The 24,230-nt window shown below is 41.0% G+C and overlaps 1 protein-coding gene and 2 non-coding genes across 3 annotated transcripts in view; 1 reads left to right on the top strand and 2 right to left on the bottom strand.

Annotated features, from left to right (window-relative positions):
* The window catches only part of LOC114565170 (disks large-associated protein 1), a 48,880-nt gene that overhangs the window by 9,360 nt on the left and 15,290 nt on the right, over positions 1 to 24,230 (top strand). The window contains exons 2-7 of the mRNA XM_028593065.1: positions 2,591 to 2,805; positions 8,666 to 8,861; positions 10,985 to 11,267; positions 20,630 to 20,754; positions 21,810 to 21,935; positions 22,097 to 22,255. Coding sequence (XP_028448866.1) covers positions 2,591 to 2,805; positions 8,666 to 8,861; positions 10,985 to 11,267; positions 20,630 to 20,754; positions 21,810 to 21,935; positions 22,097 to 22,255 — 1,104 coding nt within the window. The remainder of the gene's footprint in view (positions 1 to 2,590; positions 2,806 to 8,665; positions 8,862 to 10,984; positions 11,268 to 20,629; positions 20,755 to 21,809; positions 21,936 to 22,096; positions 22,256 to 24,230) is intronic.
* trnak-uuu (transfer RNA lysine (anticodon UUU)) lies at positions 19,510 to 19,582 on the bottom strand. Its single transcript has one exon. It is a non-coding gene; the product is annotated as a tRNA-Lys (tRNA).
* Positions 19,892 to 19,964, bottom strand: trnak-uuu (transfer RNA lysine (anticodon UUU)). Its single transcript has one exon. It is a non-coding gene; the product is annotated as a tRNA-Lys (tRNA).

Here is a 24,230-nt window from a genome sequence, read left to right as displayed (position 1 = left end):
TGTAAACATGGTGATACACTGGTAAGAGCAAATGACGTTTAGCCATGTATCCAGCTAATTTAAATAGCTCACTTTACTGTATTGTGTGAACAGTCAACTTCATTTAATATTGGATGTGGCGTTTTCTTTTGCAGGGTGCAAATGTTCCACCAAAACAAACTACTTCCCGAGACTACTTTGCGGAGACGATTGTGATTGTTTTAAAGAAATGCAAACAACCCACAGCATTTTTTCTCCTATCCTATAATGTGTCAGTGGTGTAGCCAGACCTTACTCCATAGCGCTGTGGAGATAGGTCCGGCAATGCGAGACTAGGTTCTTGGAGATACTGGAAGATTAGTCTGAACGATCATTGTTGGCATACTCATTAGGCCAAGTGTGAGCGTGTTTAGTTTCCTAGGAAGAGATTAAAGGACAGAATTTTAAGTGGTGTTGCAGACCTCCTCCCGTGTTAAGCGGCGCCCCTTTCAAACCATCCGTCCTTTCTGTCTACCATGTGTACCTGGTGGTCCTCAGATAAGTATCCTTTACCCTTCAGATGTATGTAAACTGCTAAGGCTGTGTAGAAATAGCCTTGGGTGGCTCCAACTACCATAACCCCTGTCGTTACAGCAGCCAGAAGCACTAACAAACGTAGGGGGATCGATCGCCTTAACAACGACTCCACAGAGGTTGAAAAAGCTGGGTTTTCTCGGATGAGAGACGAAACGCTCTAAGCAACTTTGACCAAGTCCAGTTGCTCTTGATTTTAACCCTTCCCCCTTTCAAACAAAAAAACACATTGTACATTCTCTAAAAAAAGGCAAAGAACTGCTGTTGCACTAGACTGGGACCAGAAACAATCAGTGACACAGCTAAATGCAGCGCAGTCTCATTACTGTTATTAGTTCCACCTGTGCTTCTCATTCTGAATCAACACGTCCACTGTGAGAGAGGGCTGTGGTCGTGCAAGCCTGGATGAAGAAGCTGTAACCTGTGGCTCTGAGTCAACTCTCTGTTATTTGGATGTCATTACCATCCATTATGTTGGAATGGATAAACAAAACAAATAAGCTCTTGCTAAATAATTGTAAATGTTTGCTGCTTTCACTGTTAAGACACATTTAATAGTCAATAGTGAACCATTTTAAACATTAGCCCATTATTCCAGATCCCTTCTTTTGATTATTTTCATCCCCTGCGTAATATTCATACATTACTTCTAAAGCATTGTACAGTATAGTGACTATATTTTTCACATGGTATTGTAGGGACTTCATTTAATTTGTAGTATTGTATTTTTCTCACAGTTTAGTAGGACTTCCTTTGTGTCCATGTCAAACTCAGAAAACAGTTATTATAAGAAAGCACTTATTAGCCAATTGCACCAATTAACCGCCCTCAAACTACAGGCCTCTGCTGTTTCTCTGTATTGATTTCTTTTACTTGCTGTATTCTCTTTGTATCAATTCTCAGTTTTGTCCTTGGGACATGTGAGAAAAACCATGTGCAAAGACTGACATAGTCCACAGACAGTCTACAGTTACAGCATTGTCATTCTCTTGTAGTACTATTTTATTTCAAGTTTTTAAAATGGCATTTCTATATATAACCATAAACACTTACACATAATTACCCTCAGATTGTAAGACAGTATTATCACTGTGAGGAAACGGAAAGTACTTTTGTTGCTGACTGTTGGATTAAAATATATATTTCTCAATGCAATGAGTAGCACAAACTATATTCTATTCACTATTTGAGATTTGCTCTGCAAGTCAGTCTGGCCAAGGGCCCATTCAAACCCATTTCCAATTTTTCCAAATCGAGGCACCAATCACATCTATGTGATATGTCTATGGAAAAATCCTAAAAATTGACTAATAAAACAAAAACTATCAGACACTATCTATAGATACTGTACTGGAGGGAAGTGAGAATATATATATATATATTGAACCAACCCTTTAAGTCACTTCAGAAAAGAACTTATTTTCCTCCGTTTTTTTCTCTTAACCTTGATGCTATATATAAGTTTGTTCAGTTCCTTTATTTGATTTTGTGCAAGTATAGTCAGTAAAACCAGTCAGTATCTTACCCCATATAACAAACAGACCCTCGGATCAGATCGGTGCAGACACACCCACACACATGAATGCTCATCCGCACCTAGACACTGTCCTGTGCTCATGTAGTCACACATCTGTGAGAACTGAGTTTGCTCCTGGAAAGCAGATGTATAAATTAGCCAGAGAGAAATTTCTCTGACTGACTGACTCAAGCGCATACACACACCGTTCCACGCTAATTAGCCAACAGACTGCGCCACAGCAGTGTGGGAGCTGTGTATGGATGCATGTGTGTAAAATAGTCACACATTACAAGAAAGGCCAGCCATCAGTTTAGTCCAGTCTGTGTTTTTGGAATGCTAGATCTTGTTCTGTATCGTGTTTGTTGTTGTTGTTTTTGTACGGCATGTTAGCTCTGTTTTTAATAGTTCCATATGTACCATCAGGATAGTTTAGTTAGCCAGTTTGGTGGCTGGGACTCAGACAGCAGTGGAGTGGATCTCCCTGACAGTGTTTCTCTGTCCTTTCGGCCGGTTCGTCAGGTACCCCAGGATGAGTGGAGCGGCTTCTCTCCGCTGGGGAAGGAGGACGATATCCCCTGTCGGAGGATGAGGAGCGGCAGCTATGTCAAAGCCATGGCTGAGGACGACAGCGGAGACTCCGACGGGAGTCCCAAACCCTCCCCCAAAGTCCAGGCACGCCGAGCCAGCTACCTGAAAGCCACACAGCCGTCACTGACTGAGATGACCACTCTACAGTAAGACTGAATTATCTCTCAACTTCTCCTAACATATCAGACCTGACTCTTCTCCACTCAGAAGTTTATTCTTACCCCTGCCCCATGTTTAAATAAGGCTGAAACGTCATGATTGAAACAATGTAAAATGTCATGAAAACAGTTTAACCATGCATGTGTTTATGATACGCATGTGCGGGCCTATTGTTTTATTGTTTTATTCTGATTTGTTTTTAAATTTGTGTTGGCTCCATTTTAAAGGACAAGTATTTTTCTCCCTGCATTCACATTTCATTTTATAGCCGATTCAAGGCCATTTTGGTTCTGATGTATTACGAGCAGACTTTCTTAAAAGGCACAGAGCATATTTTGGTCCTGCAGTTGACATCACAGCCCCTAACAGCGGCCATACTGGCAGACAGAAAACATGTTTTTCTCTTTCCTGCTCACATGTAAATGCATTAATATATTTAATAGCTTTATGAAAGAAACTCTCTATCGTAACTAACAAACAACGTGTAAAAAATGGCAGGAACACAAGCACTGTACTACCAAACACAGAGTTAAATTTCATCATATTCCTCTTTATAATCATCAAAGAGATGTGTGGATATCTGCAATGAAAAGCAGAGTGACAAATGAGGAAACTACAGAAGAAAAGACCTTTGTTGTGGTTAAATGTGGAGCTCACAAAGCTTGTATGAGAAACAGAATTTGGTACAATGAGTCAGGAAACATAAGCTACTCAGGAAGTTACTATTGTCACTTGAATTAAATAGAATCTACGTATTTCACGCTGTGATCCTGTGTTATTGTGATGATTTGACAGTATACATATGTATGTTAATCATATGTGGCCGGATGTGGTGTTGCCTTTACATGAGTCTGATTATCTAATTGGGAAACAGATACGATAAGATCAAACTTACATAAAGACATCTGTATGGTCACCCAACAAACAACTGACACACCTTTCCGTCACGCACACACACACACACACACACACACACACACACACACACACACACACACACACACACACACACACACACAAAGATGGGATGAACCTAAACTCATATCAGAAAGAACCAGAGATGGACTCGACGCTAATTGCTCATTATACTTATAGATCAGTTTTTATTTCTCTTATTTTTCAGTGCCTCTGCACTGTGTAATTTAAATATTGTTTTCTGGTTTGCTCCATTTTTCAGAAAACCTTTACACAATCGACTTACAGTTCTGACAGTGTTTTTATAATTCCCTACATATTTGAAAATGAACTTGATACATATTCAGGATTTATGTCTTTCATAAGGATCCTGTGTTGTAAAGAAAAACATGTTTTATGACTAAAACGATTGTGCTACCTTCATAAATTCATTAGATTAATGATGATAACTGCCTTTCCTTAAGGATAGACATTCAATTTAGAAAAAAACAATCCTGTGTTCTCTGCATTGAAGATTTTGAAACTGACTTTTAATCTGATGAATTTAGTAAGTAATTTACACACCAGTATACACCCAGTGTAATGCCTCAGTTTGCACCTGGCACCTTGTATTTTTAAATAGTTAGTGGTTAGTTAAATCCACTTCGTTAGGCACAATTGAAATGGTAAACTAGTGTATTTTTATTGGCTGAAAATAGTATTTATTTATTGTCCATTCTGTCTATTCGGGGTTGAAAGGGCTAGACCCAATCTTCAGACTTCAATCCACCTCTTTAAGTAAAATTGTGGTGAAGCATTCTGACGATGCAACATACAATCTTGTCGCCCTGATACAGCTGCTAAAGGCGGCTCGGTAAGTCTGCCCCTCAGAGACATGTAGTGTTCAGTCTAATCTACAGCAGGAAGGCAGAAATATCACCTTTGCCTAATTAAGCTTTCACAGCTCTCTAAATAGTGAGAGTAATTACAGTGTGTAGTCGAGGGACAGCCGCTCTGCTTTTTCTGTCCTCTCCTCTTACTGTGTCTTACACACACAGTGGATTGAAAAGGGATATTTAAAAAGAAGATCATGGGCGCCTGGGTAGCTCACCTGGTAGAGCGTGCGCCCATATACAGAGGCTCAGTCCTCGCCGCGGCGGCCGCGGGTTCGGTTTCCGACCTGTGGCCCTTTGCTGCATGTCATTCCCCCTTTCTCTCCCCTTCCATGTCTAAAGCTGTCCTGTCAGAAATAAATGGCACAAAAAAAAAATAAGTCCTTAAAAAAAAATAAAAAAGAAGATCAGAAAGTGGGCTGATCCCAGCCTTGGGTTGAATTTCAGTTGAATTTTCAACTGCAGCTCTCCAGCTACCAGTCCACCAACATACTTTGGTCTGTATGGGTTTTGATGCAGCAACCCTCCGGTTCCCAACCAAACTCCCCAAAAATCCAGCAGATTCTGAAATTTCGGGGAAGGTATCCAGTTGGATCCAGTGTGTGTCCAGAGTTTGAGTTCCAGAATCAAGAGCAGTGTGTGCAGGAGTGGAGTGGAGGTGGGAGTCCAGACCAGACCATGGGTAGATTAGGTTATGATCTGGCGCCAAGTGACGGAATGTATCAAGTAGAGCAGGATGAGGCTGATGAAGAGACGCTGGCCCTGTGACTCCTGCGCACCTGACTTCAGTCCTGTAATCAAACACACGGGGGAGGGGGGAGGAGAGAGAGACAATGCAGCAACACTACACAGTGGAAAAGTTCCTAACATAGTCCATGGATTAGCTGTACCCACTTATACTTTGGAGGGTTGTGGGGGACCGGGGCAATCCCAGCTGACAATGGACCAGCAGCGGTCACCGGGACGCGATATTACGAATCCCACTATGGCCACGCCAAGACCCGCCCTTCAACAGCATTTATAGGCCAGGCGTCCATGCTTACCAATCGGCTATCCTAACCTTAACCACTTGAGGTCAAATGCCTAACCCTGACCAATCGAGCTCCTTCGTAGGGCGGTTCTTGGCGTGGCCATAGTGGGATTTGTTATTTCGCCACCAGGACGGGTCGCCATAAACTGACTCCGCCAGATGGATTGATTCGCATTTGCTCGGCATATCCATCTGGGAACTTTCCGTTGGAGAACTTTTGGGAAGGGGCGGAAATACTGGTTAGCTGATTGGATGAACCATCTGTCTATCACCTATGTTGGTGATAGACGGGCCAAATCAACCAATCAGATCCACGAAGCGTATGAAAATACAACCACAAGCCCGCCCCTGCTGCTGCAGGCAAAGCATAGCTCGTTAGCTCAGCATGCAAGCAACGTGTCGGTAAAGGATATTTGCCGTTTGTGTAACTAGAATTTAGGAATAAAAGGAACCATTTCAGGTTCCCGGACCATATTCCAAAAGAAGGATCCAAGAGAAAACAAGCATTAGCGAGCGGCTAACAGAATTAGGGCTACCGCTGTCTGAAAATACTGGTTAGCTGATTGGATAAACCATCTGTCTATTACCACCTAACCCACCTCAAAACCAACGCTGATTGGCCCGGTCGTTTGGCTAACGGCTCCAAATTTTCTCTACCTCAAGATGCCAGACTGATCTGCGAGTGGAAAACTGGAGCTCGCCAGATCAGGACGGTCTTACGAGGCTAGTCAGTCTATAGTACAAAGAAACAAAATGTTAATTACCCCTGTATACTGTGTGAGTAGACATTGTTCAAGAATGGACCAGACTGTATCTTAAAAGACAGAAAGAAAAGAAGGGTGCAAGAAAGACATGAAGAGAGGGAGGGGTCACTCACCTTAATACTATCAAGGTTTAAAAAGCATGGATATCTAAATTGAACGTCTGGAGAAGTAGAAGAAAGTAATTGAGTATTAGATGTAACAAACTCCGGTAAGGGTATATTCTTACAGCTTTGTTTTGACAGTAGAAGTTTGGAGGGGATGTACAGTGCTAGCACATTAAAGGTTTTTCAGGGATTGGTGTTAATTACAGTTCGTAAATGCTGACTATACACAAATTATAGAGACTGAGTTGAAAGGAACGGAGAATTAAAGCCAAATGACACGTGTGAAGCTGTGACTCACTCAGACTGTGTCAGAATGACACTGACTCTGGGAACCATGTCTGATGGTTTCATACAGATGGGTTCTATACAGTGTATGTATAGCCATGCATCCAAGTTATTTTGGGGCATTTTGGTTGTAAGAAACCCATATTTTTGATATAAGTGATTTGTTTTGTAGTCTAAATTGTGACATACCATCATATTGTTGATGCATCGTGTAACCATAGTGAGAAACTACATGTATAATGTTCTGGTCAAAGATGACCATAAAATGCTGTAACAGAAGCAGAATAGTGTAGCAGAATCCAGAGTACTTAGAAGAAGATTTATTTATTTATATTAGGACAATGCACATTAATCAACATTTCTGTAAATGTGCCAGTGTTAGCCAGATGGCTGATTTTCAACTGTAGTCCTAGTTGCATGCATGTCTTTATGGTGGGAAGAAACTGGAGCACCCATCCCAGGTCTTTCTGTGTGGAGTTTGCATGTTCTCCCATGCAAGCACAGGGAGAACATGCAAACTCCACACAGAAAGACCTGGGACAACCTGGGTTTGAACCCCAAACCTTCCTGCTTTGAGGCAGAAGTGCTAACCACTGAGCCACCGTGCTGCCTTGTTATAAATGTGTGTGTGGGTGAGGTTCCTAATGTGTGCAGAAGAAAATTGGGTATTAATTAAAAGTTGCATACACAAAATCAATTATTAAATCCCACACATTCTACATGTATATAACTTTGCTTTTGCCTAACCATGGAATAATTCTTAAAAGTAATATATAATAAACAATGTCCCTTCAAAAGACTCAAGGAGATTGTCATAGATATTCAATAAGAACATGACTACTTAGGAACTTTCATACTTCGTTACATACTTCTATATTTCATATTGTATTCATTCAAGTGTGGCTCCACCAACCAAAGTGGCTCTGAGGACATAGTGCACATGCAAATATAAACTCTGAACAATGCAATGGTGGGAAAACAGGAGGAATTGACACCCATTGATGATAGACTTACTGGCCTATAGGTATGGTAGTCTCCACAGATACATTTAATCCTAAGGATTCACTGTTCAACATAACATTAAAACATGATTTATTAAATCACGTTTAAATTACAGTTATTATTTTACTTCATTTTATACAATATACTGTATGTAGTAGGGGGTCCCTGCTCTGTCTCTCTCAGTTAAAGGGTCCTTGGCTTAAAAATACATTGAAGACCCCTGATTTAGAATACGCTGCTGAGATCCATGTTAATTTAAAACAACTCAATTCTACTCCAATATTTCATTAGCGTGGCTAGCATTGTTGCCCTTAAAGCTTAACTGCTATCGGCCTGTATGTGGGTTGAATGTCTTTGCAGTTAGGAGGCAAAAATGTGATTTCAAAGTTGTTTAGGATACTAGATATTCAAATAAATGTTTTTGCTAACTTTATATTCTTTGTTTTGTTGTTTGTGATCCTGCCACATCTAAACCATGTACGATTGACACTTATGTATTTTGTGGAAAAGAGGCTTTGCAGCTTGGTATAATATTTGTACAAAGAAAAAGGTCAGCTTGTTCTGAAATCTTGACAGCCATATTCATAAAATGATTTAATTGGAACACTGAATGAACCGCTGTTGCCATTGTACTTCAACTACAGACAAGGAGTTGCAGATATTCTGGCTTCTTCAGATGTTGCTGTTGTTGACAAATGATTGTGTGCATGCTGAATGAACTGCCGAACCATGCCACCATGGTGGAATTATGTGTTTTTTTTATATAACATGGATATGGATGTTCACTGCTCTGGCTGAAATAGAGTATTGCAATGTTGACTAAGTTCCTAGATAACTTTGTGTATAACCCTACATCTCTGTCGTCCCTCTGTCAGGATTTCGACGGAGCACTCCCCTAAACTGCAGATCAGGAGCCACAGTTACCTGCGTGCGGTGAGTGAGGTTTCAATCAATAGAAGCGTGGATACCCTGGACCCCAAAACCCTCCTCGACCCCAAATCGCTGCTGTCCTCACCCCAATACCGCTCACGCAATGAAAGCTACATGAGGGCCATGAGCACCATCAGTCAGGTTGGTTGCCAACGCTGCTGCCTTTCCATTCAGAGTGTGCCCCATTCAATCATTTTACCATAGATACACTAAGGCTTGGATGGATGTGATGGGATATGTGGAGAGTGGTCTATACCACATTGAAAACAAAGCCATGACATTGATTTAATGCCATTATTGCTCATTTCTTTTGTCTGTTTGGTTGATCTGGGAGATGACTCCAAGCACATGTAACCTATTGAGAGCTTGGGCATGGTATAATATACAGTGCAGATATATTTCTTTCTTTCACTGTCTTTAAACGACGGGTTCACTGTTTTCCAACACAGACCATATTGACCATCATATACTGTATAAATATACATAACACAATTTCACCATACCATAATTTCTAAGAAACGTAGCATTTTACTGCAGCTTTGTTTTGGGTTTTAAAGGTGCACTATGAGTCCCTGCATGGTTTCAGCGCGATTTCATTTTTGTCTCAAATTGTAGGCATTTCTCCTTGATCCGCTAGCTGCCTGCCCCCTGAATACACTGTGAAAAAGCCCAGTCTCGGGAGATAACACAGGGGTCGTAAACGTCAAACAAACACTATGGGGCACAGGCTGTGCACCAAAATACAACAAACCACGTTCCAGCCAATCACCGACAAGATGGTTGGGGGAGGGTGTGGGGGTTGTCGTCCCACATTGTTCTAATCGATTGCAAGAAGCTACTTTAGAGGGCTAAGTTCTAAAAGCTAAAGCTTTCCATGAGGCTCTTGTATATTGCATGTATATTGCATACCTCTGGGCAGGGGCGATTAAGCCTATACCAAACTTACAAAATAGCCAGAGACGTGTACCAGTGTCCATCTTGTAAAGCATGTCATGTTAGTCTTTCATGTAATCATGGTTCCCTGACTTTAGCCTTGTTCTTTGAGGCACCTAAGGTTAGGCAGCACAGCACCTTGCCAAAAGACTTTGCATTGCATTGCAGCCAGGTTCAACTTTTTTTGCCGGACGACCCTGGGTTCATGCCGTGCTGGTGTCTGTCTGAACCCACCCGGAAACGGAACCAAGCCTGAGGCTTTGTTTGGATAAATCTAAGGAATACAAGTCCCTTCCCTCACTGTTGGCAGGCTACTGGTCAAGCTGTTCTTCAAAGCTTCAGCACGTGAAATGAAGCTGTGCCCAATAAGCCTTCATTTGTCCCACCTTAACCTTACCTTGAACCTCCACTTGTATTACTGTACTCATCCCGAACCTGTCCCTAATTGCCATTACTATACTGAATTGCCTCTATTAACAGTTTTAATATCCTCCTCTGCATGGACCCAACCATAAAACCAGAATTAACCAACTTCCCATGACATGCTTCTGTCTTGCAGTTGAGATCCTTTCACTTTGTTTTCCATTTAAATCGATGTGAGTCAATGTGAAAATAAAGCTCAATCATTGTAAAATAAAAAGAATAGAGCGATACAAATTGCAAATAGAATTCCAATAATGGGATGTTGCAGTAGGCTTGCTCTTTGTGTTAAAGACAGAGTGAGAGAGATGCAAGAATTAATTTACTTTACATGAAATTTCAAAATTATAAATTTTAAATTTGAAGAGAAAAGCAGCTGTCGTAACTATCAGTGCAGAGCTCAGGTAAAATGTATGTGTATGTATAAAAAATGTACAATGTTTAGGGCTGCACAATTAATTATTCAAATCGTAATATGGACTAGTGCATTATCCAAATGGGGGGGGCAATATTCTGAATGTATTGTGGTGCTGCAGAGACACCCCAGCCTACAATCCTATCCCACAGACTAAAGAATAAAAATCTTTGTTTGGTACAGATCCTCGCGCAAATCACAGTAGGCTATAAACATTTTCATTTTTGTTATTTTAATATTTTTCAATGACAATGTGAGAATAATGATACAAAAATGATCATTCCCACAAAACACACTGAATCATATCGCAATTGCATTATCAGTCAGAATAACCCCAATTAGATATTTTCCTCATATCGTGCAGCCCTAAGAATGTTTTGAATGACATTTTGGAAGTTTCGCCAATGTCCATCCTCATTATTCCCTCTGTTTCTCCCCTCCTCTCTCTCTCTCTCTGCCTGCTCCATCTCTGATGTCTTTTCCTCTACCTTTCCAGCTGAGCGAGGTGGAGTTGAATGGGCAGATCGAGCAGGTGTGTGAGCAGGTCTACAGTGCGTTGCAGGCCCAGGCCATGGAGGCCGCCATGGACAGCTTGGAGACCATGGACACCCTGCCTATGCCGGGGTGCTTCCGGATGCGGAGCCACAGCTATGTGCGGGCGATTGATCAGGGCTGTTCAGGGGAGGAGGAGGGAGAAGGAGGGAGGCCGCTGCTCATCCTGCCTTCCTCCCCACCGCGTACATCCGCCACCACCGTCAGGACCATCCAGAGCAGCACAGGTAGGGATGTTCAGTCTGAATGTGTTTGTGTGTCTTTTCCCCTTCAAAGGCAGGTTTAGTAACTATATAGGGCTGTGGAATTAATCACAATTTTATTGAAATAGCAATATGGACTAGGGCAATATCCAAATCGTATGGGGGGGCTTACAGTAGACATTTGTTGTTAACTAGGAAGGTAAATCTTTTTGTTTATGCTTCATTTGGTTGAACTTTCAATTCACTTTGAATCATGCATTAAGCGCTTCAGCATGGCTTTCTTGCTCTTAAAACAGCCTAATTAAGAAGTAAAAGTTTAAGTCATACGTACGAGATGGTATCTCCTACGTAGGATACTGTTCATGGCCAAAACCATTGTTTAAAGTTTAGATCGTATGTACGACTTAAACTTATTTTTTGTCCGACTTTCTTTTTTTTTTACTTTGACTTTCAGGGCTTAAAGTACCGAAAGTTAAAGTACTTATAATCCCTAGAATCATTTATATTATGTTACTGAATTATAATTGTATGTTTTAATGTCTTAATCACTTTAATGTTATAGCTGGTGAAGCTATATATTTTAATCATTTTATATACTTCTGGGTAGCTTAATCTATAATAATACATTAGTCAATCATTTATTAGTTGATTTATATTTCTTTCAAACAGGCACGCTGTGAACGGGCACTGCAGTAGGATAATTGCTGGGATGTTACATCATTGGCTAATCATTATGAGTAACAAGCACACTGCCGCTTTAGTCTGGGAATAGTATTCACATCTGTGATAATATGATGAGCCAAATGAATCAGCTCCCCAGTTCTCTCAAGAGAGCTGACAATTATCTGGCCTTCCTCTTTCAAGTGACTTTTTTTTCTGTGGAGTCTAATGAGATGGACTGTTAGTCACATTTTGTACCTACGTCATTCCAAAAAGTTCTAATATATAATGTAAATATGTGTGAATTTATACATTGGATTCATCTGTAAAGCACAGAATGTATTGACTCCAGCTTGACAAAACCAATCACTTGGATGTTTGTAAAATAAAAAAATAATTGATATTGACAAAATCTGACCCTGAAGTCAGTGGTGAAGTGCTGTAAAATAAAACGAAAAAAAGAAAGAAGAGTTGAAAAGGACAAAATTCCTCTTGGAACAATGTAGGCCACTGGTTTAACAGGGATCAGTTCAAAGCTCATTTTGTTATTGTCTTCTTTTTAATCTGGACTGCAGTTTTGTAGATTACATGAACATAACTCTTCTTACTGCAGAGATCCCTTTTGGGGGGGGGGGAGCTGTCTAGTGTCTACACTGTATCAGGACAGTTCTGCTTATGTGCTCAGAGGCACGTTGACAGAACTCACAGTCCAATACGACATCATGCAGTTACACACGTAGAACGAATTATAAAATGCTTCGGGTTGCAGTTACGTACATAACTCAGCTGTGCACTGTAACAATGAAGCAGAAATCTCACAGAGATAATCTTGCAAAAGCCGCAAAAAAAAAAAAAAAAAAAAAAAAAAAAAAAAAAAAGGCTGTCTTCATGCGTGGTATTCAGATGAGAACATGCCAGAGTGGATGCCACAGGGGACTTGGTGTTGGCTGTTTGGTATTAGGGTTGTCTTTATTTTCAAAGTGCTCAACTGGAGATGACCTACATTTGCTGCTCCTCTGGCAATTCTTATAGAGTTAACCAAGAGGATAAATGGACATGCACACACACACACACACACACACACGCAGATAAGAACAAATGTGTGTGTGTGTATATATATATATATATATATTATTCACTCATGCACACACTCACACATTCTTCTGCAGTCACACAGTACAGTAGATAGTCAGCTCCACATCCACATGACTGGAGATTTTGCTGATGAATGTTGGTCCAATGTCCACTAAACTGAGTTGTCTACTCAGGCCTATTGTGCAACTGAATTGCTATTACCAAAGCCCTAAGCAGCTTCATTTGGCTTTTTTTTTTAATTTGTTGACTCATCTACAGTGGGGTGTATTTGATCCAACATGAGTTTTAACCCACAAGGCAAAAAAACACAAGGGAAAATATGCCGTCTCTCTGAAAAGATAAACCACCAGATGACAATATGTCCAGTGAGGATTTTCTCTCTCGCTACCAAGAGAAAACATCATTGACCGAGCAGTAGTTAGCCTGCCGCAAAATCATATACTGTGTGCATCAACATCATCAAAATACTCCTGTTGACTGTTGTTCGGTAACTAATGCAGTTAGGTAACAGAAAAGTTTGATTAGAGTCTTATCTTTAGTCCCCACTGAATATTCCAATATTCGCTGTTATAAAACGAGCTAAAGAGCCGCCAGGCTTGTTCACAGAGCTGTTTCCGTCCTGATACACTGACAGTTTTGGAATACTAAAGAGAGTTTTCTTCAGAGGAAACTTGTACTTCTACCTTTATTAAAATTGTGGAGATCCAGGCGACATTTTGGCCAGCTTCGTTTAAAAAAAGATGACAGCTGTTACCCTAGGTAGCCAGTGTTTAGGATGGAGACACCGGGGGAAAAGACTGGCAGGAATGGCGGTCCTGAGATAGCAATAAGCGGAGAGAGAAGCTTTAAGTAATTCACATTTGTTGTGGATCTGGGCAGTGGATGGGTCAAACAACCCAGGACTTTCACCCAGGAGACCGGGGTTCTCTCTCACGTTCTTGTCACTGAAACATACATTTTGTATCAATCAACTGTCAACTGTCCCATTCTCGTGCCGCATGTCAGTTAAATGTACGTCCCGACCCACAGCGTCAAAAAGTGACGCCAAGAGTCCCGACCAAGCGCGTCTAAATATGACGCTAAAGGAGACTTTTTTACATCAGTGACAAACGCCAAAGGCACCTGACCAAGCATTACTTTTTGACGCGATGGGAGTGACAATGTGTTGAAGATTTGGTTTGGCGACAGGATAGACTGATGTATAAGAGTTCTTAGGCCTGTTGTATCTACACTATGGGACTCTAAATCACCTGTTAGAAGGCAAAAGTTGGAGTCAGAGGTTTCAATAGTAAAATGCAACTTAAATGAGGTCGGTGTGAGTTAAGCAGCGGAGCAGACTGATGAGCTGTGTAAGCCCAGTTAATCGCCTCCTCTCTTTGTGCTTCCTCACAGATCCAACTTTCCCACCAGCCCTCTCTGTGTTCTCCATTCAGCCGCTGAGGGCACACTTGACATCAGCCAGATAACGTTCTCCATATTTCTTTAGAGAAAAAACTCTGAGACGTTAGCCCTTCATGTATTACACTCTACAAAGCCTTTTTTTCAATGCTTTCTCTCAGTATGAAGTGTGACCCTTCTTAAAGGGTAATATTTCTTATTTTCCCATGCAAAAATCTTTGAAATTGGTCCAGTATTGAGCAAAACGCTTTAACTGGCAGACGCGAATTGGGCTGCAATGTAATCCCATAGGGCACCGCCAGTTTCTGTCCAAGTGCTGTTTTTGCCACTGACAGGCTCAGATTGCCTGACGACATTATGGAAAGAATCCCTACAGAGGTTGACCTTTTTGTTAAAGAGTAAGGTCCTTTTTGTTTAAATAGAAACAGCCCCGAAATCTCCATCGCTAAACTCACCAGACTCCATGTGAATAGAAACTGTCAGCTCAGCTTTTATTTTTTAGTGGAACTTTTCAGTGACATTACAACTTTATCCAATACATGTTTTTCAATGTCAATATTTCCTTTTTCAGTTCATTTGCAATGCCAAAGTACCTGTCCTAGCTCCTAGGCCCAAAACCCTTTATTCAGCATCACTGCCACGAACTACACATATCTAGATTAATTTCAAATTGAACTGTTAATAGTGTGCATTACATTTTACTGCTTGCTTATGATGGCTCTTTAGCCACAGCTGGAGGTGGCAGAACAGCTGACATTGACCTGACATTGATACTGGTGGTCATGCAGGCCAGTTGAGCAGATGGCACTTGGCCAAGTTGGAAATAAATGTATCTGAGCAGTGGAGGGGCCAGGAAGTGTGGCTCTTACAGATGTCCAAGGTACAAGGTCATGCCCCATACCGGGACACTCATGCAAGTCAGAAAAAAGTTTGCATAATTTAATATTAATGGAAGTGGTTTCCCATCAAGGTTATGCTTGTCATATATGTGAAGTCCCCCAGGTTCCTTCCCCCTTTTTGTGGGATTCAGGCAAACATTTTCACAGACTGCTGAAGGCTGAAGAGAAGCAGAGCAATGTGAAGAGATGCTTTAAGTATCCAGGCTCAAGGAAATTAGCAGGAGGGAGACACTGCAGTATTTTATGATGCCAAATTTAAGCATATTACCATTTCAGATAGGATGATTTGACCTGCGTGAACGTCTGAGCTGAATCAGTTCATCTGTGTCATAGTGCATGGACACATTTTTAGGACCTATGGTCATGGGTTTTGGGTAATGACCGAAATAATGAGATTGCAGACACAAGCAGCCGAAATAAACTTTCTTGGCAGGGTTTCTAGGGTCACCCTTACAGACCATTGATATATAATGAAACCTGGATACAGCAGAGCCCCGTTCATTCCTATGAGAGTTGCTCAGTGGCACATGAAGCCAAAAGAAGTTCCTCGTATAAAATGACCCGGATGATTGGCGCTGCTTCCACATTATGAGGCCCATAGAACAGGAGCAATAGAGGCCTCCGCCAGGCGAGCCGTCTACTTCCGGTTTAGCGCTCCGCTAACTTGAATGGAGATTAAATGATTTAATCGTGTGTCTCTTCTAGACTTTCTAAGGAAGTCGGTTAGAATGGATCAAATTCTGATTTTTGATCAAAAACTGTATTTTCGTGGGGGTTGTGTCGCTTGAAAAAAAGTATCCACTAATTTACAGATGTCTCTTTTGCCTACACACAAATCTTCAATTAGCAATCAGTCTGCAGGGTTAGTCCATGTGGCCCCATAGATCAGTCTGCAGGGTTAGTCCATGTGGCCCCATAGATCAGTCTGCAGGGTTAGTCCATGTGGCCCCATAGATCAGTCTGCAGGGTTAGTCCATGTGGCCCCATAGATCAGTCTGCAGGGTTAGGCCATGTGGCCCCATAGATCAGTCTGCAGGGTTAGGCCATGTAGCCCCATAGATCAGTCTGCAGGGTTAGGCCATGTGGCCCCATAGATCAGTCTGCAGGGTTAGTCCATGTGGCCCCATAGATCCGTCTGCAGGGTTAGGCCATGTGGCCCCATAGATCAGTCTGCAGGGTTAGTCCATGTGGCCCCATAGATCCGTCTGCAGGGTTAGGCCATGTGGCCCCATAGATCAGTTTGCAGGCTTAGTCCATGTGGTCCCATCATCAAGACAGAAGAGTATCAATAGTGGCTATTTCATTTACAGTTTTTCTTGATTGCTTTGACCTGCTTAAAGAAACTGGGATCCACTTGGTTTTCATCATCACTGTCTCAGCAGAGCAGAAGACACCTCTTGCAAATGTGTTAACCCTTTCTCATTGGATTGACACATTTTCTCCACGCTTTTGCAGAACAGTTAACACGGATGTCATTCAAGCAGTCCAAACTCCATTGTTTTAGCTATGGTAACCAAACAGAAACCATCTTTTCCTAACTATTAGAAACTACCTACATCAGTATGAAATCACTATAGCACCTGTTTGACACTCCTTGACACAAATCTTCAATTAGCAATCAGTCAGCAGGGTTAGGCCATGTGGCCCCATCATCAAGACAGAAGAGACTGAGTATCAATAGTGGCTATTTTTTATACTCTACAGTAATAGATGTTTATACATTTACTGTAATATATTTTATTTTTATTTTCTTAATTTCTTATACTCTAATAGATTTTATTTTGGTTTGGTTTACATGTATTTTGTGTAATATTTACAGTATTTCAGTTTTCAGCCACAGTTTGAAAATAAGAATCAATGGAATCAATAAAATTTGCATCAAATCATTTCTGATTCTGGATCCAATTCTTTGCAAGAAGGCAAATTTGACAACAAATGGCACTGGCATGAAAGCTACGTACAGTAATACAACTACAATGAAAAGCAATGGTGCACTGATTCGCACTGAGTGCTGTATTTTGTATTTTGTTGTCCACTGTGTAATGGTTGATTGGAAGAGCTCATACACTTGTTTGCAAGTTGTGTTGTTTGAAGGCAAAATTTGCTTTTGTTGCATATTTTGATAATGTTTATAAATGTTTTGGCACGGTTAGAGCCTTTTGCAAACAAAATGTGTCATTTTGACCATGAGTGCTGTTTCGGCCTGTGTGTTAACTGTTTTGAAAATGTGGAGTGTGAGTTGACTGCTGCGTCAAAGCAATCAAGAAAAACTGTAATATGCACCTTAGATGCCTTGCTGTAGAGGTATTCCAGGCACGTCTAACTGGAAGACCCTGGGGCAGACCAAAAACACACTCAGGGAAATACATATCCCTGTTGGCCTGGGGACCTCCGGGACCCCGCTGAGGAAGTAGCTAGAGAAGGGCAATTCTTCATTTGTATGTATGGGGACGAGGAAAGTTAGAGTGACCAAAGATTCTCTCAATGCAGATATGGCATGTGCTTAAAGTCCCTTAAAGATAGACACAAGAACAAATCTGAACCTATCCTTTGTCACTCAAGCAGAAAACACATTATATGTCAGTCAAAGGAGCTGACTTCCAAGAGCAAGAAGCTAAAGAGCCCTCTTTCAAACATAGCCCCAGTGAACCTTTAGCAGTCTGCTGATGCATCAAAAACCAAGTGATGAGCTGCCCTGACCCTGTCCAAAAGCAACCTGAATATTCTGCTGAAACACTTGAATTACAAGAAGCCAGCTCTGTCTGGAGACGAGCAGAGGGAGAGGAGTGGTTTGCCACTGTGGATGACTGATTTAACAGAGACAGGGAGGAGGAGGCTTTTCGCCAATTAAATTTAAATTTCCAGCGTAAAAACCTTCCTATATGGGGATTATCCTCATATTCCATGTTTAGCCCTTAGGCACCCTTACAGCCAACACTCAAAGTTTGCATCTAATTCTAAGTATTACAGAGACATAGATGGAGGAGGCTGAAGACAGATGTGGGCAATGACAACTTAGATTTTTCTGTAACAACCCGAGAATTCCCGGTAATTAAAGTACACCAACCCTGTCTTCTAGAAATAAAATTCATACTTACAACTAATGTGCAACAGCAAATACATTTTGAAGGAAACATAATACCAACTGATTTTATATTAAAATAATGAGGAAATGTTAATTAGTGCATCTGGCAAGTAACAAAGAACAAAATGTTGATATTGCATTATTCAACTTTTTTTGGTTATGTTTAAAAACTAGCAGCTTTTGGTAAGAGTCAGAGGAAGATCATAGTCTTGTTTAATATGGGAAAATGTCTGCAGTGACTCCAATAATGTGCAGACAACACAACATGATGTTTAACATTTAACCAAAACCACAAAATTCTTTCTCTAGCATGAACCAACATGCTTTTCTTTCCTAAATCTGACATGTTAACCTGGATGTTAACACCAATCACAGTCCTGCCCTTTGGGCATCCACCTCTCTTTGTATGGTACATCAATGTAGCTAGCCTGGCACAAAGGTGACGGTAAGGCAAGGCAAGGCAGCTTTATTTGTATAGCACATTGTATAGCAACAGGGCAATTCAAATTGTTTTACATAAAGAGCAGTTAAAAACAATAAAAACAATTTAAAACAGATAAAATACAAGAATAAAAGTTACATTGCAGTATAAGAAATTAACAATTATCAAAGTATCAAAAAGAAAGGTCTTCAGCCTTGATTTAAAAGAAGTGAGAGTTACAGCGTACCTGCAGTTTTCTGGGAGTTTGTTCCAGATACTGTATGTGGTGCATAAAAACTGAACGCTGCTTCCTCCTGTTTGGTTCTGACTCTGGGGACAGAAAGCAGACCTGACCCAGATGACCTGAGAGGTCTGGGTTGCTTCAAAGTTATAAGTGAGTTCATTAAATGTAATTTTGTTATCGCCAATTTTTCCGGACCTCTGACCTTTAATAAACATCAGATTTGGACCTTTGAGTGATACGTTTGAGGACCCCTGCTTTAACGACTGAGCTATCCAGGCTTCGTGAAGACTATCCTCTGGGAGAAAAGATTGTCTTAATTCCAAACGGGGTATTGAGCCGGTAAAAACTGCAGATATTTTGTCTATTACCCCCTTAAAGTGCTGCCCAAATGCACAATTATCTAAGACGTGCATGAAGGTTGATGATCTTGAGAACTACAGACACATCACACACAACAAACATGTCACCTGAACAGGGACTTGAAACCTGGACCCTCATATTAAAAGTCTGATGCACTACCGACTGAGCTATCCAGGCTTCAGAGACTTACCCCTCTGGAGGGAAATCATCACCTGCAGTCCAAAAAGAGGTTTGAACTAGTAAAAACCATAAGGCTTTAGTCTGTTAACAGGTCAGACCATTTGCAAGTTGCCTTGGTAATGAAGATGGATTGCAATTGGATATGTGATCTGGCCAACAGAGACACATGTGGCTAAGTGTCCTAATAGGTGAACATAAAACTCTGTAGTAAAGCCAAATGCACAACTCTCCACAGTCAACATCCTGCAAACCTGCATGGAGGTCGACAATAGTGGAAACTACAGACATATCACACAATAGGCTGGCTGCCTGAACAGGGACTTGAACCCTGGACCCTCAGATTAAAAGTCTGATGCTCTACCGACTGAGCTATCCAGGCTTCAAAGAGATAAGTCACGAGGAAGTATCATCCAAATTCCAAATGGGGATTGAGCCAGTGAAAACCATACAGCAAAGCTTTTGTCTGTTAACACCTCCTTCTGGGCAACATTCTATCCAGTTGGATGAATGTCACATTTCTTTAGGCACCTAATTAAAATAAGTCAAGCATGATTTTCAATCTGCAGAACACAGCAGCCTTCATTTGCAGTGTATTTGTGCATTTTGTAAATAATCACACATTTAGCATTTGGTTCTAAGTAAGTAAGTTGTATGTGAATATTGAATTTTTTAAACATGTATTCATGTTCATTAAATGTTGTGTGTCTCAGGGTCTGCCAGGGAAGTTGTGAGCTCAGGGACAGCCTGTGCTGAACTGATCAGATTCCAAAACATCACATGAGCAGAGTCACACCATCAAACTAAAACCTCGTTAAACCTTGTTTAGTTCAGTGTTCATGAGATCAAACTAGGAAATGGAAGATCACAGTGTGGCTGGAGTCTGATCCAATTCTCCTGTATACAATCTTCCAACTAACTGAATATGAGCAGTTAGCACTGGAGATGTTTGTTGAACACCTGGGTGCAGTGTCTGCAACTTATACAGTTTAGAATGTTAACATACTGTATATTATCCCCCCCACCCGTCTTTCTCATTCTTTGCAGTTTCATCTTGCATCACCACCTATAAGAAAACCCCTCCACCAGTGCCGCCCCGAACTTCAACCTGCTCCACAGCCTCCAAGCCCTACATCTCCATCACAGCCCAGAGCAGCACCGAGTCTGCACAGGTACTGCACAATTCTATTACGTTAACCTGCCCCTACAGAACATCAGCGCTTCTATTTGTGTAATAATGTACATTATGGGTAAGGGTTACACTACCCTAAGGGCTTATTCCCACATTGTACATATGGAAGCACTCACTAAAATATGTGGTATGTGTATGTTTCTCTGTAGTTCAGGTTGTTTAGACAGGAAAGAAGAACACCTCTTCAACTCTGAAGGTCCAAAAACCTGCACCATTATGCTTGAAAATACTAGTCCTTTTCCAAGAAAACCACCATGAGGAAACTGATCACACACGTTGAAAACATGTTCTAAATTTTTGATTGGGTGGGCTAGACACGTTTGTGTGGGCTGAGCCCACCCCTGCCCCTAGCTTCTGCCTGCCTTGCTTCTCAATGTGTTTCGTACCCCAACTGTGATGCAGCTCAACCCAGCAACAATATCACAGGATCAGCTCATTGCATTATATTTATTTAGCTCATGCTTTTAACCAAAGCAACTCACAATAAGTGCATTCAACCAATGTGGGCACAACCTAAAAAGTGCAAGAATCATGCAAGTACATAGATTCAAATATGTTGATCTTCTTCAAGTGATTTAGAAACAATAGGAGATAGAGAAAGAGTTGTATTTGTATTTTTTGCATGGGCCAAGGTGAAGCCGTAACAGATGAGTCTTCAGTCGGCAGATGTGCCTCGTTGTCAATGGGGAGTTTCTTCCACCATTGTGGAGCCAGGACAGCCAACAGTTGTGACTTAGTAGAGCAGTTAGCCGGGCCCCCTCCATGGTGAAGGAGTATCATGCCAATTGGCAGGAGCAGAGCGTAGTAGATGGTCTTGGGTTTTTGCTTTGATCATGTCCTGAATGTAGGATGGGCCTGAGCCATTCACAGTCCAAGTGACATGTACCAGTGTCTTGAATCGGATTCAGGCAGCCCCTGAGAGCCAGTGCAGGAGGCGAGGAGCGGGGTAGAGTTGCTCCCCTATCCCCCATAAGTGATACTTTGTGATATTAATGGTGCTGAAAGCAATGCTCCATGTTTTCTAAAACCAACCAGGATGCATACATGGAAGAGGAGGGACCCAGAGGTGACATGACCATCCAATCAGGGCTCAGTAACTCAACAGAAAGCATTGACAGCATGAAGGCCCTGACAGCTGCAATAGAAGCTGCAAATGCACAGGTTAGTGCTTTGGACTGTTAATGTACAAATAAACATAATAAATAATAATAAAATGTTTCCCAATTTTGGGAAGCAACTATTTGTACAAACACATTTACATTGCTTTTGTGAATATTGTATTCACAATGTACTTCATGTCTGTTGTCATTATTTCCATGTAGGTCCATGGACCAGCCAGTCAGCATGTCAGTAACAGCACCATGACAGTCAGCACCCCCACCCCCTCAATCCTGAGCAGGGGGCCAGTTGTTGAAAACCACCGGGATGTATACAGGAAAGAAGCACTCAGGAAGGGCAAATGTCTTTCCATAGGCATCCAGGTATGTATGAGACAGAAGTGGTAGCAGAGAGACATGGAGGAGGAGGCCAGAGGACATAATGGTCTTAATTTAAATAAACATTATATAGAGCCTCTATATCTGTGTTTCTGCATACACATATCTACTCACAAGTCACTATTACCTCCCCAAACCAAGAGTATTTGTCAAAGCATTGATTTCACATACAGTAAGACCCTGTGTTGACATGAATTAAGCAATGATGTCCTTCTTATGATGTAACTGATGTGATTATTTAGTTGTTGTAGTTTTAATTGGTGTTACTATAGGTGATTATTAGGAATTACACAGCCCTGTTGAATACTTGATTCTGATTGGTCAATCACGGCATTCTATGGTCTGTTATTTCTGTACAACAGACTGTTGCTAAGTATAACAGACCATTGCTAAGTATAACAGACCGAAGCCATGGACGGAGACTCTGGTGGACCATTTTTACATCAATTCAATCCTTTTTCCCTGTTTGTTACCTGCTCTGTGTCGCATATATTTAACACCACAAACATAAAAACCACATCAATGCATTCGCCAGACCTTTATCTTTCTTGTGACGATAATATGTTTGCCAATTGGACCCACCATTTTTGAATTACAGAACAAACTTAAGAGGTAGAATTATCATTAAATGGACATGTTTGACCCATGGAAGATATTGTCTCCCCCTCCCTCATCTACTCCCTCACTGTGGAAATCACCCTAGCGACAAGGTCTGACACACACACCTCCTATCGTGGAGACTTTTTACTGTAGGCCGTGTTGTCCTCTCTTTTCAGGACATGTCAAACAGCAATGTAAAGGTAGCTCAGATCAGCTGTTACTATTGATATTAACTATATACCTGTGGTGACGATGGCCTTTACTCAACCATTGTCGAAACACTTTAGCAACACGTACTGCCAGAAGAGGAGGAGAAGAAAAGGATAGGATAAGAAGAGGAGAGAAAGAAAGGAGGAGAGAAGATGAAGAAAGGAGAAGAGGTGTTATTTGTCAGCTAACGTGATGTCATGATGGACTAACTGACCAGCTGACTGACTCCTAACTGACTTCCGGCCTCAACACCAACAGCTGTTTTCACAGAGACACGACTGTAGCGCACCTTAGATAGTCCTGCTAACTCCTAATGCTTAATGTTTAATACTGTGGCAGATATCATGACACCCTGTTAATCATCCTGTGCATGAATGTTGTGTTGTGTAAAAAATGCGAGGACAGTAGCTGTCCGAAAAGGGCATGTTCTTTTAAAAAGCCTCAAAGAAGGTTGAATATTTCAAAAAGTATTAATGTGATTTTAAAGTTGAATGCTACGCTAACATTTTATAGTTTGAATAGAGTTTCTTGAAAATTCTGAATGACCAAACACAAACTCCTCCTATCATGGAGACTCTTTACTGTAGGCCGTGTTGTCTTCTCTTTTCAGGACATGTCAAACAGCAGATTTACTGTTAGTCTGTGTTATTCGGATGTGCACATAGGCACACTGTCAAAATTTCCTGCGGAATTTTCTAGTTCTTAAATATAATATTTTAAACAGGTCTTACATTTCCCTACGTCCATGTAATACTACGGCTAATGCACATAGACATTTTTTTTTTATTTTGTGGTGTTGTAGTTCTTTCTTTCACTAGGCCAAATATAATTTGCTGTGTATGTTCAGATCATTATTACTCCGTGTTGCTTTTATTCTATTTTAATAATTTGATTTACTTTGCAAGTACTTTTGTGACTCTGCATTTCATTTTACTTTTATGACGTGATATACATCTTAAATGTCATTCATAAAGGTCTTAAAAAAGTCTTAAATATGACTTGTTGAAACCTGCAGATATCCTGCTGAAGAGCCCTGGACTGTGGTTACTCTGAGCAACATGCATGGAAATCAATTACAGTATAATATATCTAGCTTTTCCCATGATGGTCTGAAGTCGCTACATTTGTTGTTAGTTGCTTTTTTTTAAAT

The sequence above is a fragment of the Perca flavescens genome, chromosome 12, assembly GCF_004354835.1.
Source record: "Perca flavescens isolate YP-PL-M2 chromosome 12, PFLA_1.0, whole genome shotgun sequence".
NCBI lineage: Eukaryota > Metazoa > Chordata > Actinopteri > Perciformes > Percidae > Perca > Perca flavescens.
The sequence above is the reverse complement of the archived record's forward strand: the minus strand, read 5'-3'. Positions and strand labels throughout refer to the sequence as shown.